The sequence below is a fragment of the Vicugna pacos genome, chromosome 32 (assembly GCF_048564905.1).
Source record: "Vicugna pacos chromosome 32, VicPac4, whole genome shotgun sequence".
In the NCBI taxonomy this organism is placed as follows: domain Eukaryota; kingdom Metazoa; phylum Chordata; class Mammalia; order Artiodactyla; family Camelidae; genus Vicugna; species Vicugna pacos.
The window spans coordinates 16,423,490-16,442,791 of NC_133018.1; the positions used below are offsets into that span (position 1 = coordinate 16,423,490).

General features: G+C 44.8%; 1 protein-coding gene across 2 annotated transcripts; it reads right to left on the reverse strand.

The window, feature by feature from the left end:
* Window positions 1-1,482: 1,482 nt before the first annotated feature.
* On the reverse strand, window positions 1,483-18,172 carry OASL (2'-5'-oligoadenylate synthetase like). Of its 2 annotated transcripts, XM_015239708.3 has the most exons (6): window positions 17,975-18,172; window positions 13,342-13,627; window positions 12,186-12,361; window positions 6,397-6,638; window positions 4,112-4,256; window positions 1,483-2,501 (listed from the first exon to the last, which is right to left on the reverse strand). In XM_015239708.3, the coding sequence occupies exons 1-6, from the start codon at window positions 18,170-18,172 to the stop codon at window positions 2,001-2,003; spliced, it is 1,548 nt and encodes a 515-aa protein (XP_015095194.2). In that variant the 3' UTR covers window positions 1,483-2,000. The 2 variants fall into 2 exon arrangements, with proteins under 2 accessions (XP_015095194.2, XP_072809408.1); XM_072953307.1 differs by lacking the exons at window positions 1,483-2,501; window positions 6,397-6,638 and having other exon boundaries at window positions 4,118-4,256.
* Between the last annotated feature and the right edge of the window lie 1,130 nt (window positions 18,173-19,302).

The following is a 19,302-nucleotide window of genomic DNA, read 5'->3' on the forward strand; positions in this document are numbered from 1 at the left end:
GGAGGGCCTAAGAGATCGACTTAATCTCTTATTTAATGCATGATTTAATCTCTTCTTTAATGCATGGATGAAGACTCATACATAGTAATATCCCAAATGTGACTTTTTACTATTAATGACAACTGAATTTCAGTTTCATTAGTTTTCTTTGTAATCCTGTGTGTTATATTTTTATGCATCCTTTTCTTGATGAGGAAAATGAGACCTACCCAGGGGAAGGAATCGCCTAAGGTCACGCAAGGGGTTAATGACAGAGCCAGGATTGGTTTGCAGGTTTTGATCCAGGGCACTTTCAGTATTTCCATTTATTCCAGTAATTCCGAAATCCATCTGGGCATTGGAAGAACTTCAGGGAACTCATTAAAATGCACATTGTTGAGTCTCACTAAAACTAACCGAATCAGAGTCTCCAAGTGGTGGGACTCAGGAATCTGTATTTCCTCCAATATTCTAGGGCGTTGACTATTTGGTACAGTCTGTGAAACAGCAGCATTGGAAACTCATGGGAACTTGTTACAGATGCAGAATCTTGGCATCAGCCCAGAACTACTGAATCAGAACTTGCCTTTACACAAGACCTCCAGGTGATTTGTGTGCACATTAAAGTTTGAGAGGCACTCTCCTAGGTGATTCTGATGCACAGTTTGGTTTGGGAAACATTCTGCGGTTTTCTAACATCAAGACTTCACTCTGCCTGCACACGGGAAACGTCTGGGAAACTTTTAAATACTGACTCCTAAGATCCACCCAAGACCAACACATTAGAATCTCCACAATTAAGATACTCCACTGTGAAAGATGAACGAAATCACTTTTGTCTTCGTAATGCTTTTCTTTTCATTTTATATTTGAAGTTGTGTAAAAATCACTTTTAAAATAAACTCTCTGGCTTCAGCTTTTCTATTAAGAAAGAGAGGAAGGCGACTTATTCATCATTTTATGAAACAAGAATCGGCCCACTGTCTACAACGTGGGCTGTACTGGGTGTTATGAGGGATGCAAAGATGTGGGCTAGCCTGTCTACCCCAAGGAAAAGTGGCACTCTTTCTGCCCCGGAAGAGGTGGGAAACAGATTATTATTGATAAAGTGCCCAAAGACTATTGAGAACCAATTATGAAGTATCTTTTTTTTTTAACCATTATGGTGAGTAGTCCATTAGAAAACAGGGCAAAAGGGGAAGGGAAAAAAGGGAATTTTTATGGGTTGATTGGAGTAAACCTAATCACATGATGTCCTTTGACAATAAAGATGCTATTACTTTCCTTAAGTCCTTGGAGCATTCGGTACTGTTTGTGTGTGTTTGTTTCAGGAATTGAGCGGATTTTTAACACTGCGTCATCCTCGCTCTCCCAGACTTTGCCTGTCTTCATCTCAGTTTCCCCACGGTCTTCACCTTCCAGAGTTGAGAGGCTCAAGTGACTAAACATTAACCCCTTAGGACAGCCTTAGCACCTGTGGAAAGAAATGAAGACCACCCAGAAGAGAATGAACAAAGGTTATTTATTTCCAAGTTGCAATAGCAAGGGAGTCAGCCACCATCACTTGTGTTTGGCAAAGACTCCAAGACAGTCAGGGCAATGGGGAAGCTTCGTACTGGGGAAAAGGGACGGCTTCAGGTATATCCTAATTGTGGTTGTTTGTATGGGGAAGCTGGAGGCGGGCTAACTAGAAGCAGGGCATCCTATGTGATTGGTTCGGGAGCATGTTTGGCTTTCTTTGGTTGGTCCTAAGTTGGAAGGGGGGAAATGGGAAGCTGGCAGTTATTGACCAAATCCTGATGGTTTGGGGTTGACTGATGCAGAGGTTGTGGTTTGGCTTCCTGGCTGGTGGCTGCTGAGGTGGTGGGTCAGAATTCTATCGTCAAATGCAGTCTTGCCATTGTCAGTTTGTGCATCTAGTCTCTCATATGCCTCCTCATTTGTTCACTGGCGAGGTAAGGGGAAGCTGGTGGGACCTGGATTACATGGCAGAAATGCACAGAGAGGTCTCCCAGAGGACACTATCTGGGTAGAAAGTGAGCCTCCCCAGCTTTCTTCTTGGAGAGGATAAGGGTGCTACTGTCTTGGAACCCACAGATCCCCAACCTCCACCAATCTTGCAGGACTTGGCCTTGGAACTCCAGCTGTTGCTCCTCTATGAACAGCCCCTCCTTCTGTTCAATCTGCTGCTTCAGATCCAGGATGAGGCTGTTGGGGTCAACAGCATAGGAGTGGCTCCAACCACTGGGATTCTCCACAAAGAGCTGGATCTCAGGAGGGACGGTCTCCAGCAGACAGATGCGGGTGTTGGAGAAGATCCCATAACTGGCCAAGGAGTCGCGGCTCCTGAGAAGCTGCCGCTCCCCGCTGGGCTCCTGGAAGGACAGACGCAGTACAGCCGAGGAGCCCAATGTCTCCTGGATCTCCTCTTTAACCTTCTTTATGGGCTCGTAAGGGTTCACCGTGAGAGTTAAATCAGGGTAACCCCACTGCTCCACTGTCACTTGGATGTCTCGTGTGCTCTGGAAGGGAGAGGAGAGAGATGGGTTAAGTCCACATCCCTGTCTGAGTGCAAAAGTTCCCTTCACCTGTCCTCATCGTTGCAACAACAGCAGCAGCAGCACACATTTAGGGGATGCCAACCCCTTTCCAGGCTCTGGGCTGGGCACCATTCATAGTCTTCTTAACACATTTTATTCTTGCGACGGCCCTGTGAGGTTGGTTCTATTAGCCCATTTTACAGATGAAGAAACCATGGTTGAGCAGGGTTAAGTTATTTACTAACAATTCCTATTACAAAAGGAGCAAGGAGCAGAGCAGGTTATCTGAACTGAGGTCAGTCAGACTCCAAAGTCTGTTCATCACCACCTGAGGCCACACTCAAGGGCCCGAGAGCCCCAGGTGGCAGAAGAACACCATCTGGAAGGTGCTGGGGGAGGGGGATGGTAGGCAGACCCCTAGCTGATCCGTTCAAGCTGATCCTTTTTTCTTTCAGGAAGGAAGAGGCCTAGCGTTGCCAACTCTTCTGATTTTTCAAGATGAAAATCTATGCATGAGGGTTTTTATATTCAGGAAAAATGCAAAGGGATATACTTTTTAGCCCATCTGTGGGCCTCCTCTGGCTGGTATGGCCCCAGTTTGTAATGTCTGTGCCTGATCCTCGGAGTCTGCTTCTGCCTTCTGCTCCAAGTAGCTTAGTCTTTTGCACACTCCTCCAGTCCTTTGCCCTGACCCTCTACCTGGATGGAGGGCCCTTCATTCTGAGTCTACATCCCTCCCTGGCTTTTAGGGCCCACCTCAAGCCCTCACTTCAAGGAATCTTCCTTGGTGACTTCTGATGACATTTGTTTTTTGATTCCACAGCCCCACAAAGACCTGGATGTGAATCCTGGCTCTGCTGCTTCTTAGCAGTGTGACCTTGGTTAATCACCTTAATTTCTCTGAGCCTCAGTTTCCTCATCTGTAAAGTGGGGATAATAATGTTAAAGATAATGATAATAATAGTACTTGACCTTTCTATTTTGCAGAACTGTTGCTGGACAAGTGCTCTGCAAATTGTAAAGCACAATGTGATGAAAATAGATTATTACAATCTTTACTTGTACCATAGGTTTGGCATCACATTATAATATTATAATGGCATTTTTTTGTTTTCTGAGTGTCTTCCCTGGTGATTCTGATTTGCAGTTTCGTACAGGTTTGTGTCATGGACTTGCTTCCTGACAAAATCTGGTGAGTTTCTTCAGGCAGGGGCCAGGCCTTATTTCTGTACCAGTGTTGCCCATTGGCCACCTCCCATCAGCCCAGTGCTGGCACAGAACAGCTGATTGAATTGACTTGTGTGGGCTCAACTTATGCAAAGAATGATTGACAGCAAAGAATCCCAATGATTCTTTGGAAAGTTACAGAAAGAAGAAAGAACAGGGAAACAAGAATTCGAAGATAAGGAATCTGAGGCTCAGAGAGTTGAATAATTTCCCCAAGTTCACAGAGCTGGTGGGTGGTGCAGCCAGGCCTCAAGCTGACACTCACGCCCTATTGGCTCCACTGACACCAAAGTAAATAAGTAAATACTATGTGGTTATCTCATTCTGAGCTTCAAGCCCCTGGCAGCCCAGAGAAGAGCCATTACCTTCACGTTCCAGCTGCAGACTCGGTCCTTGTTGTCACAGCAACAGTTTTGTTTCAGGCACTGTCTGGCCTTCTGAGCGACTGTTTCCCATTTGTAGCCTCTCGCCACATTGTGGGTGGGGTCAGCCGGATCCAGGATGATGGGCCTGCAATGCAGAGAGAGGGTGTGCAGGCTCGCTCTAGTTTGAGGGCCTGTAAGCCAGGAAGAAGCCTTCTTGGCAATCATCTACTCCAGCCTCTGTGCTTCTGCTATGTCCAGAGCCCAGAGCAGTCAGTCCAGGAGGGCCCCCAAAACATCGCCAGAGAGTAACAGAACAGGGAGGATTCTATTTCCAAGAATTCCTCTTGGAGAGCGTACTGTAAGTGTTTGCAAGGAATTTTTGAGTTGTAGACCCTACTCAGGCAGGTGGGCCTCTTAAGTTCAGAGCTTTTGTTTTGCTGGGCAGGCTACATAAGTGAGCTGAGGCTAGGGCTGCTGAACTGCTTTGGATGATAGTAATACCACCAGTGCCATTTACTGGGGGCTATTGAGGCACTGGGCCAAACTCTGAATGAACCTATTCTAATTCCTACAACAAGTCTGTAAGGAAGGAGCTATGGTGATGATGATGATGATGATTTCCCCCACTTTACAGATGAGGAAACTGAAGCACAAACCTCCTTAGGTTCTCCCAACCTGAAGATGGGACTTGTACCCATCTCTCCTGCCTCAACAGATGACAGGTTGGGCTGCCTCTAAGCATCTCTCCTCTAGGTAAATGAATAAATATTTTAAAGAATGTTGGCTTGAAGGAGGTCTAATAGCCGACTTGGGCTGCTCAGGGTGACCACATGTGTTGGATGTCAAACCCATGATCAAGACCCGGCCCTTGTACTCTGGGAGCTTTTGACTCAGGTGCGCATTGCTACCTTATCTATGTGACAGAATGTGACAGAAGGTTATTGCTGTGAACTGGACACTTTAGGCTCCATGCTCTCAACTCCCAACATTCCTGGCTTCCTGAAATGGTCCTGCCTAAAGGAGTCAGGGAGCAGTGCCAGGCTGTCCTATGGGGTAGGGTCACCTGACTCAAAGTGACCCACCAGGTGACCTGACGTGCAGGGCCAGTGCCCAGTGAACAGACTGGTTCCCTCTGGAATTTGGACCGGGGATGATGGGAGTCAACCTCATCAACTAAGAGTAAGAGGGGAGCAGGGCAGGTGTGGAGAGAGAGGCAGAGGCAGCGAGAGGAAAGGGACTGTGTGGCAAAAAGAGAGAGAGGGAGTCCATGCGTTTGCTCAGGTCCCAGTGGTTTTCCAAGGTCAATTTTCTGAGCATCCCTACAATAAGGCTTTTTATAAGAAGACCTGATTTTTCTTCCTTGTAAAAAACAGTCACATAACGGAACAGTAAACATTCTTGTGATACTGCTTGCTTCTAATATAAAGAGTTGTCTCTAGCTAGGTTCCCCCAGAAGCAGATCCCAGGATACGAATTTGAGTGCAGGTCATTTATTTGGAAGGAGATACCAGGAAGCACCAGTGAGGGACTGGCAAAGTGAGACAACACAAGGCATGAATCAAGGTGATTACCACTGTGAGCAACTGGGGGTTAGTCCCACTGGGTGGACTCTGGGAACCAGTATAGAATATGTGACCCAGAGAGAGTCTTTCCATCTGAGATGGGAGGGAGCTGGGGTGTTTACATGCCAACTTCCACCAGTCACTGGGGGAACTTGAAAAACCACAGACAAAGGGACGAAGGTGCTGACAGTTGGAGGTTGAACCAGTCTTTCTTGAAATGGTAAAGGCCCAGGGAGTATGAGTGGGCACTGGCAGCGTGTGCTATAATATTGAACATTTATCCGGCATCTCCCATAGTCTGGATACCGTAGGCCCTCTACATATATTTCCTCTAGCTCTCGCAACAGTAACTGATACCAGTCATTCCTGTCTTGCAGGTGAGGAATGGAGGCTCACAGAGATGAGAAAATGGCAGAGCTGGGATTACACTTGAGTCTCCATGATTCTTTCCACTTTTCCACACTGTCACTAAAAAGCACTGAAATTATCTGAGGGCAAGAGGGCTAAAGTAGGGTGGAGTGGTGGCTTCAGGAACAAGGAAAAGGATTAGCCCCTAAGGCCCTGGTAATTTTGAAAGGCAGTCAAGTTGAGCTGTCATCCTTGTTGGGGAGAGATGTCAGCTTTCCTACTGAATAAAGCCCACCCATAAAACCTGATGCCACCTTTCCTTCAACTCTCTTTCTTTCCTCTTTGAGATGTGGTTGGCATGTGGTGATCTAGTACCTCTCATTTTTGAGCTCTTTTCTGACAAAATCCTCGATGATCGTGTTCTGGAATGTGTAGTACTTGGTCCAGAAGATACAGAGGGACTGATACTCCTTGAGCAGGCTCATCACAGTGACCAGGCCTCTGTCCAGTCTGAAATTCTCATTTTCCTGAGTACCCACTTCCCAGGCATAGATGGTCAGTAGCTCGAGGGCATAGAGAGGCGGCAGGTTGGCCCTGGGGCACAGAGCTTTCACGTACTGTTGAAAGACATGGAAAGAGAAGAGACCCCAAGATTCCTTGTAAAGATGACATTGGACCAGAAGCTGGAAAATCCAAATTCTTGTCCCAGCTCTGCTACCTACTTGGCCAAGTGACCTTCCCTCTCTGGCTCTAAATGGGTTTCTCTACTTTAGAATTTAAGTGACTGGGTTAGTCTAGTTGGTTTCAGACTGTGATAGATGTTACTCCTGGAATGGAGTGATGAAGAGGTGTCCCAAAGAGTGAGCAGGTTGGGGTCTGCCATCAGCACCCCAGACTAAGCAGCTCCATTTAAATTTATTTGGGTTTCTGAAAGGTTTCCTTTAAAGAAAAGTCTTCTTAGCCAAAAAGACAAAAAATAGTGTGTGTGTTGGGGGACTACAGGACTAGGTAGTAGCTGAGAATCTATGGTGAGCATCAGGGTTGCCTCTCTAACAGGTGTTTCTTCCTTCTCCATTGTATAGTAGTCTTGCTGTTTGAATGGGATTGATCTGCCCCTCATCTGCAGGGCTGGCCTTAACTGGACAGGATCATCAGTACAAACCTATTCCCCTTGCCAAGTGATTGGTTCAAGAGAAGCCTTGTGATCTAAGTTGGCTCAATTTGAGTCAAGCCTAATTCTTTTGTTCAGTGGTTGAAGGAAGAAAAGTCCCCTCTTGTATGTGGATGTGAGGGCAGGAACAGATGTGGCCATTTTGCCACCATGAGGGAAACCAGCCTGAGCACCAAGGTGATGTAAGAATTGAGAGAAGCTGAGAGTACTATAAACAGAGCTGGAGTCTTCACCAAACAGCATCTGAAGTCCCCTCTTCACTGTTGTGGGTTTTCACACATGAGCTGATAATTCTCTTTGTTATGCCAGTATGAGTTGGTTTTTCTGTTTTTTTCTTTTCTTTTCTTTTCTTTTTTTTTTGGTGTGTGTTAATTGCAGAAGAAAGCATCTTAACTGATATCAGTCACTTCCTGCCTAGAAACCTCTCTAACATTGAGCTAGGAAATGAAAATTTCTGTCAAACTTCCAGCTATTTGGTTTGTGGAAGCAAAACTGACATCTTGTCCACTGGCCATTACAAATAAGTATTGTATCACACCCCACAGTCAAAGGGACAAAACCCCACTTTGACCTTGAAACAAACAGAACAGGGTCATCTTGTCTAGTTCTAGCCCCCCAAATAAATGAAACCTCACCCCTTGCCTGTAAGTTATTGACTCACTAACAAAAACAACTTTATCTTTGACTTTAAAAATCTTTTAAATGAAATTCAAATGTATTTATAAATTAATTTGTTTTTGTAACATTTTGTGAGTTCACACCTAACAAACCTGTAAATCTTCACTAATAAAATAATTTTTTAAAAGAATTTAAACTCATGACAATACAATTCAAATACTGGTGAGATTTTACTAATGAGATTCTTAAAACTTAGATGATAAAGAAAATGCAGAATGCCTATAATCATAAGATATAAGCCTTAGGAAAAATGAGCCACTCATTCCTTCTAGGATCTTAAATAGACTATTTAATGGTCCATTAAGAACAAAAGAAGAAAGGATTTCTGTTCCCTTCCAGTGCTGATGTTCAGTAATGCTCTGATTTCTTCATGTTTTGGATTTCTCTGACTCTTGTGAAGTTACAGTGTGTCATGACCTTTCCAGATATAAGCATGTGAGAAAAATCACTATTTTCCCCAGCATCAACAGAGATGCTCTAAAGCCAGTAATCTTGGTGATCATTTTTTCTTTAAACACCTATTGTATTTGTTTAATTGAATCAAGACTTTCCTTCTGCAGCCTGATTCCCTGGCAACTTCTCTGATTTAATATATGATTTTTATCTTAGTTTCTTTTTGCAGTTGGAGGTCCCACTGAGACGGTTTCAGAGGACTTATTTCCAAAGCTGAGGAAACCACATTGCCTGAGAAATGCACCCCATGGGCTGTTTAGATTCAAAGGTGCCCCACCGTTTCAACTTGGAGGGTGACAACCACAGCTTTTACTCTTCTGACTTGCTCTACTCCCTCCCCACCTCTGCTCTGGTTTTCTTTCTGATTCTAGATGAAATCTGATTCTTGGTCAAGTCTGATTCTGGTTCTTGTACTTAATTGTGTTGGGCCACTTATGTCCCTGTTGATGACTACAACCTGGGACTCTGGTTTGATGGTTTGATCATCTGGTGGCCTCTGCTCGGAGACAGATGGTAGGAATTGACTCTCTGCTGGGAAGACAGTTACTATCATGGGAATCAAGATGGTGGTTATCCACAGAAGGGAGAGAGTTTTGACTCCAGCATAGCAGTGGGGGACACTGGGGAGGGGAGGAAAGATGACTGCAGTGCTCTGTTTCTTGACCTGGGTAGAGTGATTAGACATCTAACGCCTTTATTCATTTGATTGTACTTGTATTTTTTTTTAATCAATCTCTGCTGGGTGGCAGTTAATGAGAATTTGTATTTTTGTGTTTCTCTCTCTCTCTTTCGGTCTGTTTGTCTTGAGAATTCAGATATCTCCTGGGAGCTCCATTATTGTTGTCTTTCATGCCATTACAAATTTAAATCACTCAAAAATTGGTGTGTGTGTGTGTGTGTGTGTCTGTGTATGTGTGTTCACGACTCCTGAAAAACAGCCCTATAAAATTAGGAGCTGATGGACTATTAGATATTATGCTGTGTTTATTTTGGACCCATAATTAAAGTAGTAAAACCAAAGCTGTCAGTTCCTTTTGTCTTTGTGTACATAAGTGAAAAAAGCATTTCACAAAAGAGTGGTCTCATTACGATATACTATATCTGCAGAAAGACCTCTTCCTCACAACTCCACTATAGGAAATTAATGGAGTGTAATAAATTTGTAGATAAAGATTCATATGGCTGCCAAAGGGACTTTTGAATTTACCAGAATGTTTTAGTTCAGAAGTAGGTGACTTGGGGTGGGGAGGGTCTATAGCTCATTGGTAGAGTGTGTGCTTAGCATGCTCAAACCTGAGTTCAATCCCCAGTACCTCCATTAAAATCAGTAAACAAAAACCTAATTACCTCTCCCTCCAAAGAAAAATCATACACACAAAACAAAAAACAAGTCTATAAAATAAGTTAGTTTTAAAAAAGGGAGATGAATTCATAAAAGCAGATTGCTTAACAAAATGAGAATTAATCACCCAGGTTAATGCTCTATTTTTAATGGCTATAGGAGAAGAAGAAAAAACCCTTTGTTTCTGCTGAATCTCCTACCATCAATATACAGCTATCCATGTACAAGCTAAGATACATTCTTTAGATGATAGATCATTCTACCTGACACCTCAGAATCTGAAAATCCCCATACAAATTCCTAGTATAGATCATGAAGTAACAAATCCTCAGGAAAACAAATATAATTATTCTGTAAAATAATAGCATATCTAAGTTGGTTTTGCTTACAAAACTATTTAGAATGATGGTTGAATATTCACAAAGTGTCTTTATATTAAGATCCTTTTCAGGACTATGTAGTGTTGATGTACGTTCAGAAAAATTTGTCCTCCTTCCTACTAGGATATGATTAGATAAATCAATACATCTAATTTATAAGTAAATTTGTATTCATGTCAGAAATCTCAATTAGGTATTGCTAATCTCATGATTAAGAATCAGACACCAAAGGACAAATAGTGCATGACTCCACCTATAAGAGGTACTTAGAGTAGCCAAATTCATAGAGACAGAAAATATAACAGACATTATCATGACCAGGGGGAGGATAGAAAGAGGAGTTTCTGTCTGGGATGATAAAAAAAAAAAATTCTGGAAATAGATAGTGGTGATATTTATACAACATTGTGAATGCAATTAATGCCACTAAATTGTACACTTAAAATGACAAAACAAATTAACAAAAAAAAACCAAAGTCTCATCTTGTTCCCAGAATGGCATTAAATTAACTACTTCAAAAGATTGAAAATAAACATCAGTTTGTTGATAAATAAAAAACAAACCAAAACCCAAACCCAAAAAACAAAAAAATCAAGGACAACTCTTTTGATGTGGAAATGATTCTTATAAAGTCTCTCTTGGAAACTGTTACTGTTGCAAAGCTTTTGAAAGCCCAGCACTGCAGACAGTCAAAAGAACACTTTTTTTGGTAGGTCACAAGCATGAATAAACTTGGGCATTTCTGAAATCAGTGATATCCGCTTACAGGTAAGATTTGGCAGATAGAACCCAGAGATGCTAACTTACATGTTCCTTGGTCCCTGACCCCAGCAGATGAATTGGTAAGAACCATGAAATACTTTTGAACCATGAAGGTAAATGACAACTCCTAGGACGTTATGAAGTCTGCAGCCAAAAATGAACTAGTAACCTTTTTAACATCAGAGGACTCTAGTTTTGTTTAACATGCATAATATAAACTCTTTGTGTCCTTGTGTATTGATTAACACATCTTGTAACACCTAGCTAAATAAAACTCACATAAAAGAAAACGTCAAATTAATAATAGTGAATCAAAAAACTGTTTCACAAAACCATATGTAGTCAAATTCTTGTCTTAGAAGCAAAGATTTGAACAAAGGAAGAGCTATAGAAGTAAAATTGGTGTGTTGTTCTGTGGACATTAGCATAAATGTGCATATTATATGTACCCTTAGTCAAACAAACAAGCAAAGCACCCCATCATTTTGTTGAGTTCTCGTTTTCCAAATCCAGCAGAACCTAGGGTCGTTTGCTGTTATGTGCCTGACCAAAGAAACCAATTTCATTCTTGGCTTTGGTGATGCTAATTTTTGAAGATACATCACAACCTTGGTTGAGGCGATAATCATGTGAGAAAACTGCTGTTTTTCTATCATGAACGTACTAACTGTAAACTAACTTTGGTAATTTTCTGATTTTTATCTTTAAATACTTTTTTTTCTTTTTTAATCAAGCCAGTCTTTCTAAAATCCAACTCATCATTTTTTAAAATAAGAAAGCGTCTCTTTTCTTTTCTTTTCTTTTTTTTGTCTGTTTCTGAGTCTTCCTTTCACAAGTCCAGATGACTCTGTCCATCTGGGTATTTTGAAATACACTTGGCAGACACTATGCAGATCTCAAATATAAAAATCCAAAAAGAAGCTGTTGTCTGAATGTGCTCACTCAGTAAGGGTCAGGAGACAGGATGCTACTCCAATCATTTGGAAGGGGGAATAGGTGCAGGATGGACTTAAATGAATCTTTCCTCTTGTTAGTTCTGACTCAGCTGAGATTAACATCCAGAGAACCCAGAGAAGCTAACATTAGCCAGCACTGGACTGTAGCCGGACCATTACAAGGACTGTTTGTTGAAATACTGTACGCTCCTTATTTTTCTCCTTCCTTCTCTGTTTCTGTCTCCTCTCCCTCTTCTTATCCTCCTTCATTTCCATCTTCTTCCCATATTTCACTGAACATTTCAAATGACTAGCATTCTCTCCCACCCCACCTCCATCGCCCCTGGGTGCTGTTTGCTGAGATGACAGACATCACTCCTGCCTTTTCTTACCCTCCCTCCTCCATCTTCCCCTCCTGCCCTCATCCTAGTAGCCGCCTCACCTCCAGGTACCAGTGTTTTACCAGCCGCAGGAGGCTCTTTAGCTTTGCTGGCCGGTGTTTGATGAAGATTTTCTGCAGCTCACTGAAGGATGGGGAGAAATTTCCAGGGACATTGCAGGCCTTAATCAGACTCACATAGACCTCTGGCGGGGGCTGATATTTGGGATGATAAGGCTCTGAGGAGAGAGGAGGCAAAAGGGAGAGAGTAAGGGCTTAGGAAGCCCCAGGTTGATGAGTTAGCTGGTGGGGGAGAGCCTAATTCACTGGAGTTTCTCTCCAGGGGAGCCTGGGACCACATAGCCTAAGAGACTAAAGGTTTCCCTTCTCGATTGTCCTTTTAGGGAGAATCAAAAGTGGGTTTTCTATTCGTCAGGCAACTCAAGGACTGTCCTCTTTTCTTGCTGTGCCCAACACCCTCAGTTTCCCTTAATGTTTGTTTTGGATCGCGCTCTCTCAGTGATTTGGAACCTCCATCATCACAGGGGAGAACCAGTTCCAGATAAGAGAGCTGGGCTGGGAGATAGCCCATGTGCTCAAAGGTGGGCAGGTGTCACTACCGCTAACGGCTCCCGCTCCCTCAGCCAACGGCTGCGAAGCTGGTGGGCGGAACATTCCGACATCCCACGTGGGACACGGTCGGTTGAGCGGTGCTCCGTACTTTGACCGCAGTTCTCCAGGGTCACAAGCCCAGGGGCTGACCACGCTGACTTTTTCGGTGTGCACCTTACAATGCTCCTTCCCTGCCGTCTCACTGCCTGACTCCGCTGACAGCGTTGGCTGGGCCTGCTTAGCCTCAGACCCGGGTCTCAGGGTCGGCCTGCGGGAGAGCCCGGGCCGTGCCCCGCCCCCTTGCCCCGGGAACGCTCCGGGAGCAGCCGGGGCTGCGCTTACTCCTTTCCCTCCCTGGGTCTCACCTCCTCTCCAAGCATATATTTAAGTGCGTGATTCTTTGATACCTCTGTTTCCCAAGTTGAGCCACGGGACAGCCACAGTTGGGTCAGTCCCAGGCACTGCGGGGGGCACAGCGCCCAGCGCAGGACATGGGCTGAACGCGTGAATGCGGGTGTCTGCACGTGGCCATGACCGGGAGCTGAGGGAGCTGAGGGTCCTGCAGGGAGGGCGGGAATGTGAGTCGGGTGGGTTCCCCTCCGCTTACTCAGCGCCCCGAAGGCAGGCACGAGGGTGACGGTGATGGGCTCTCCAGTCTCCCTGGTCTGCACGGTGAAGGAGACAACTTCACAGGGGTTTCCCCGGACCAGCCTGAGGTCCTGGAGCTGGAGGGCCAGCAGGTCCTGGCAATACAGCAGCTTTTCATAAATCAGGTTCAGAATGCGCTGGTGGTGCTTGGCCTCCTCCTGGAAGCTGCGGAAACAGCTCAGGAACACCACCAGCTCCACCTCCGTGGTGTTTCTGAGCACGGTGCCATTCCCGAAGGAGCCCACCTGCGGAACAAAGAGTCCCATCACCCCAAGGCCTCTACCTGGACCAGGCAATCCCTGAGGCTCTCTACCCGGACGAATTATCCTGTTTAATGCCCACCACCGCCCTCAGGGATGGGTGGTTACTGCTAACATCCCTCTTCAAAGAGGAGAAAACAAGAGATCTCTAGAGGACAAGCAGCTTGTCCAGGGTCACACAGGGGTGGTCTGAACCCAAGTAGGCTGACTCCACAGCCTATATTTTCCTCTTTTGAGGGGGGCAGTAAGTAGGTTTATTTGTTTTTTTTAAATTGAGGTACTGGGGATTGAACCTAGGACCAATCTACTACTGAGCTATACTCTCCCCTCCCCTGCTTTTAAAAAAGAAAATTGAATTGAAATCAGTCAGTTTACAATGTTGTGTTAATTTCTGGTGTACAGTATAATGATTCATTTATACATATATATTCCTTTTCATATTCTTTTTCATTATAGGCCATTACAAGGTATTAAATATAGTTCCCTGTGCTATACAGTAGGGCCTTGTTGTTCATCTATGTTTATATATAGTAGTTAGTATCTACAAATCCTGAACTCCCAGTCTATCTCTTCCCACTCCCTTTCCCCTCTGGGAACCAAGAATTTGATCCTATGTCTTTGAGTCTGTCTCTGTTTTGTAAATACGTTCATCTTTTTCTTTCTTTTTTTTTAAGATTCCAAATATAAATGATATCATATGGTATTTTTCTTTCTGTTTCTGACTTACCACAGCCAGGTTTCTTATTCCCTACCCTGCTCTGCTTCTGAGACTCCACCTTATTTGAGGAGTGATCCCTTTCTGAGCGAACAGACTTGTCTACTCCACAGAGTGGTTTGAGGATCCTGGGGTGTGGGAAGTGAGGGGTCTGAGCAATTTTATGACATTAAATAGCGGGGCACAGGATTGCCTGATGGATAACAGCCATGGGCTGGGGAATGGGGCAGCCCGATTTTGACCTCGCCTCTGGCACCTGTTTCTCAGCTGTGGGATCCTTCTGTAACGTGAAATGATGGAGTGTGAGTCACCAGGTTATTGGGAGGATTAGAAAAGATCGTGGTGCCCAGCCCTCAGAAAGTCAGCAATACATCTCTCTTCCTGCTCTTCATCTTGCTGACTTAGATCAGCTCTTCTGCTGCCTGGGATTCAACTTTCCCATCTGAACAGAAGGAGCCTGAGCTGGATGATTTTTTAAGGGATCCTTTTCATGCTCTGAGATTCTAGACTTGCTCTCCAAACCTGTTTCCTCTAATATACAAAGCCCTCCAACTCTCTGTCCTTCTCTCTTTCTCACTCCAGGTCGGGAGGTGAAATTTTCCAGGGATACATCAGACCTCAGGTCGGCTTCCTCTGCTGGTGGGTGGAGTTGATCCTAACCCAGCTGTCAGCAGCTGAGCCCTCACTGTCTGGCACTACTGAAAGCCCTTTATACATCTGATATCTTTTACCCTCATCCCCACTGATTGAGGTGGGGGAACTAGTATCATTATCCTCCTGGTACAGATAAGAAAAGGGAGGAAGTTGGGGGTTAACCATCTTGCCATGGACTCATAGCCAGGACTCATAGCCACGGTCAGATAGAGGGTCAGAGCACACGGTGTGGTTTCTCTACTTCTTTCTTCCCTGTGACACAAGCCTACGTGCCAGACCCCACTTCTGTGGAGGAGGAGTCTGCCATCTTTTTTTTCCCTCTTCGTTTTCCATTTTCTTTCTCCAATTGCATCCAGACTCAGGGTTTCCACCCTATGTGAGAGGGCCGGGGACGGCACCCTGTGTGTGGATGAAGGGCACATCCCCCTTGAAGGCTGTTCCTAGGCTGCCCTCCTTGCCTTTCCCTGTACTAAGATACAGGCAGAGAGAGAAGGGTATTCTAGCATAGGCTTCATGAGTTGCTTCAGTTAGAATCTAAACTATTTAAAGACAAGCACGCACTCATGTGGACCAGCACAGCTCACCAGATTTTCAGGGGTTGAGGGGAGGGTTTAGAGCCCAAATAAAATGTTAACTTCTCATTGACCATTGCTTTTTGGGTGTCTCTATTACCGATTGGTTTCAAGGATGAAGAAATGGCTGTGGTCTGCAGTCAGGATCTGAGGGATGGGTAAATACCACTTCCTGCCTTCAAACCTCATATTGTTTGAGGTATCCTCTCATCCCCAGACATCCCCCACTCCAACCCCATTATTCTCAGGGTTTTCATGGGGGTGGTCTGGGAGGGTCTACATGAGTCACACTGATGTCCCAGGCCCAGAAGAAAGTTCGAACAAGAACTTATATCGATGTTTTTGTTTTTGAGCATTGACTAATCTTGTAGCCTGCATCACCCCATTTACTTGATGAGAGACAGATGATGAAGGTGATGACAGTGTCACCCCAATTACAGATGAGAAGACTAAGGGTTTGAGAGAAAAGATCGTAAATCTAAGGTCACACAGCTGTAAGAGAAGATGCCAAGAGTCAAACCCACTTCTGATGTCAAAATGTATGGTTTCTCACTTAAATTGTATGGCTTCAGGATCCAGGTGCTAAGGATAAGAGTAAAGAAGTGATTTGGCCCTGAAGCTTCAAGGCAGAACTAGAGCATTGAGCTGGGAATCAGGAGTCCTAATGAGAGTCTTGCCTTTGTCCCCAGCTCGCTGTGTGAACTTGGGAAGTCGCTCACCCTCTCTGTGCCTCTGTTTCCTTAGTGTTTACGTGCAGGATTGGCCAAGATAGTCTGTCTCCAGGGCCTTTTGTGTTGGGAAACTGGAGCTGGTGATTGAATTAAGAATATGTTGGTGGGAGGGTATAGCTAGTGTGTGTGCTTAGCATGCACAAGGTCCTGGGGTCAATCCCCGGTACCTTCATTAAAATAGAGAAATAATTAATCAGTAAAGAAACCTAATTACTGCATCCCCCCCAAAAAGGGGGGAAAAACCCCAAAAGAATATGTAGATTATGACCTGATGAATGAGGGGGCACAAGCCACCCACACAGTGTGGGCAGGTAGCTCCCTTAGCATCCAAACTCCCTCTGTGGGGAAATGAAACCTACCCAGTTGTTTGGATGGAAGGCCCAGTTTCAATACACCCATACAAGGAAAGTAGTCGTAAGATTGATTACTTACAGATCCCAAAAGTCAGGAGACGCAAGTGAGCCAGGGAAAGAGCAGTCCTCTGTCCCAGCCAGAAATGAGCCACAGAGCAGGGTAGAAGCACCTGTTACTTATAAGGTGGTTGGGGTGGAGGTTACCAGCTTTTCACAAGCTTAACTCTAAAGTGGTTATTTTAAAAGGTGCCCCAGGAAAGGCAAAGCAGGGACTTGCGGGGGCATCCTAAACTCAAGCCCTTATCTAAGTGTCCAGATTCTGGGTATGAGTTGGGTCATCATACTGTAAAATGCGAGGAAAGCAAAATTATTTTCCTTAAAAGTTGTTTTTCTCATCACACCTTTCTAATTGCTTGACCCTCTTGAATTATGATCCTAGCTAGGGGAGGTGACATGAAGCAGCTGGAGGAAGGACTTGGGGGAAAAAAATCTCCATGGAGGCAGCCTGGAGTGGAGTAAGATAGATCTTGGTTCAAATCCTAGCTTCACCACTAATTGTGTGACCTTGGGCAAGTTAACTTACCTCTCTGAGCTTTCAGTAAAGAAAAACTTTTCATTATCAAAAAATTTAAACATAGAAAAATAGAAAGCAAATACAATGAACACTTATAGCGCCAAACAGTCAGATTCAACAAGTCTAAATTTTTTGCTACACTTGTTTCAACGAAGCCACTTTAAAGTAAATACAGACACTAAGGAACTTAGTCCCTAAATACTTTAGCATTTGGGTCCAACAAAGAGAACATTTCCCCCCATAACCACAAAACTACTACACCTTAAAAAAAATTCCCTTATATATGTTATCTAATATTCAGGCCATATTGAAATTTCCCAGCTGTCCTCAAATTATATTTCACAGATGGTCCATTCACACTAAGATCCAATCAGAGACCTTGCATTGCATTTGGTTGTTACGAACCTTGTCGTCACTGAGTTTCCATTTTGCTCATCTGTAAAATGGGGAAAGAGTAATACATACCACACAGGGTACGCAAATTAGAGATAATACATGTTAAGGGGCTAGGCTAGTGCATCCAAAAAAGTGAACTATTATCATTGGCTTCCTTACTGGACTCATTCTGCTCAAGGCAGCAGTGCATTGGGGTGCCGGCAGCTAGGTGGAAGGTCTTGAGATGTCAGTGGCATGGGCTAGGGATAATGAGGCAAGAGGTCTGCCAGCATCCTCAGGGACGTGGACCCTCATGCTCGGTTGTGCGTGGCCCAGGGATGGAGGGCACCAGTCTCACCTTGATCACCTTCTGCACCCGCACCTCCTTGTCCAGGCTGCTCTTCCTCTGGAAGCAGTTCTTTCTCAGGGAATGCCCCACAGTCCTCACAACCTCCAGCACCTCCTTTTTCCACTCCTGACTGGGGTGCAGGCAGTGATGCACGAAGGCAGTCAGCTTGGAAGCAGGGGTGTCAAACAGCTCCTGTGGCAGTGCCATCTCTGTCCTGAGGGTACCAGTGTTGGAGATATATAGCCACACACCTACGCAGCTCGTGGCACACACCCTCTTCTTTAAGGGGGCTCCTCTTCAGCTGACCTCCGGCACCCTGTGGAATAAAGGACCAGAGTGCAGAGGACACCAGGGTGTCTGGCTGACCTGGGGCACCTCTTTTTGGAGAGCGTCCACTGCAGCAGGGGCACTGAAGGACACCGAGTTTAGCCTGGAAGGTCTGGGGCCACCTTAACAGGAGTGGCTTTCGCTCAGCCTTTCCACTGAAGGTTTCATTTCTAAAGTTTTAGTTTCCTTTTTATGATTTGGAAACTGAAACTGGCTTGAGTTTGGCCCCGGATGAGGCAACTTCCCCAGCAGATGGGAGCTGGATGGTATCCGCAATCCAATCGCCCCACCTTGTCATACGATACAGGTCCCAAAGAGGAAGGACTTGCTCAAGGCTGGGCTGAACAGTGGGAATTCTAGGGTCACACAAAACGAGCTCTGGAATTCCAGTCTGCCTTTTACCAGACTCTTAAATTCTTTGATCCTTACATAATTAATCCTTAAAATAGGTTTAATAATAATAATCCTTATCCGAAAGGTTGCTGTGCAGATTATGCATGAGAACAGTTAGCAGAGAAAGTGTTAAGTAAGTGCAAGTATTATTATTCAGTCAATAAACATCTATTGAGTGCCCCCTGGGTGCCAGACACGATGCTAAGAAGACAAAAGAAGACGTGGTTCCTATCCCAAAGGGCTCCCAGAGCAGCCAAGAGACTCTGAGAATCCAGTGTCACCTGTGCTAGGTAGAAAAAAAGGCACAGAGACCTGGTGGAAATTCAGGCAGAAGAGTTTCCTTTGGGTCACCTGTGGTGTTAGTGGACACCTGCTTAAGATGAGTCTTAAAAGACTGGGGATGCAGCCAGGAGGCAGAGGGCACAGCAGAGGATAAGGCTGAGAAGGGTGTGGCCCAGGACTCAGCTGTCAGATCTGTCTTGGGGGAGGGGAAGGAGTGGGGAGGTGAGAGATCTACCTGGACTGGCCATTCACTCCTGAATCTGGGAGTGCTATTCACTCATTCATTCCCAGCACTTCCTCTAGCAGCAGAAGTGTAGAGAATCCTTTCAAGAAGT

Bases quoted from the DNA above. Each gene is read 5' to 3' on its own strand.
- OASL (XM_015239708.3), bottom strand. From the start codon at position 18,172: ATGGCACTGCCACAGGAGCTGTTTGACACCCCTGCTTCCAAGCTGACT. The intron at 4,257-6,396 runs GTACTAGATCAC...TCTGCATTGCAG, and splicing joins AAAGAGCTCAAAAATGAGAG to GCCCATCATCCTGGATCCGG. The intron at 2,502-4,111 runs GTAATGGCTCTT...TCTCCCTTCCAG, and splicing joins TCTGCAGCTGGAACGTGAAG to AGCACACGAGACATCCAAGT.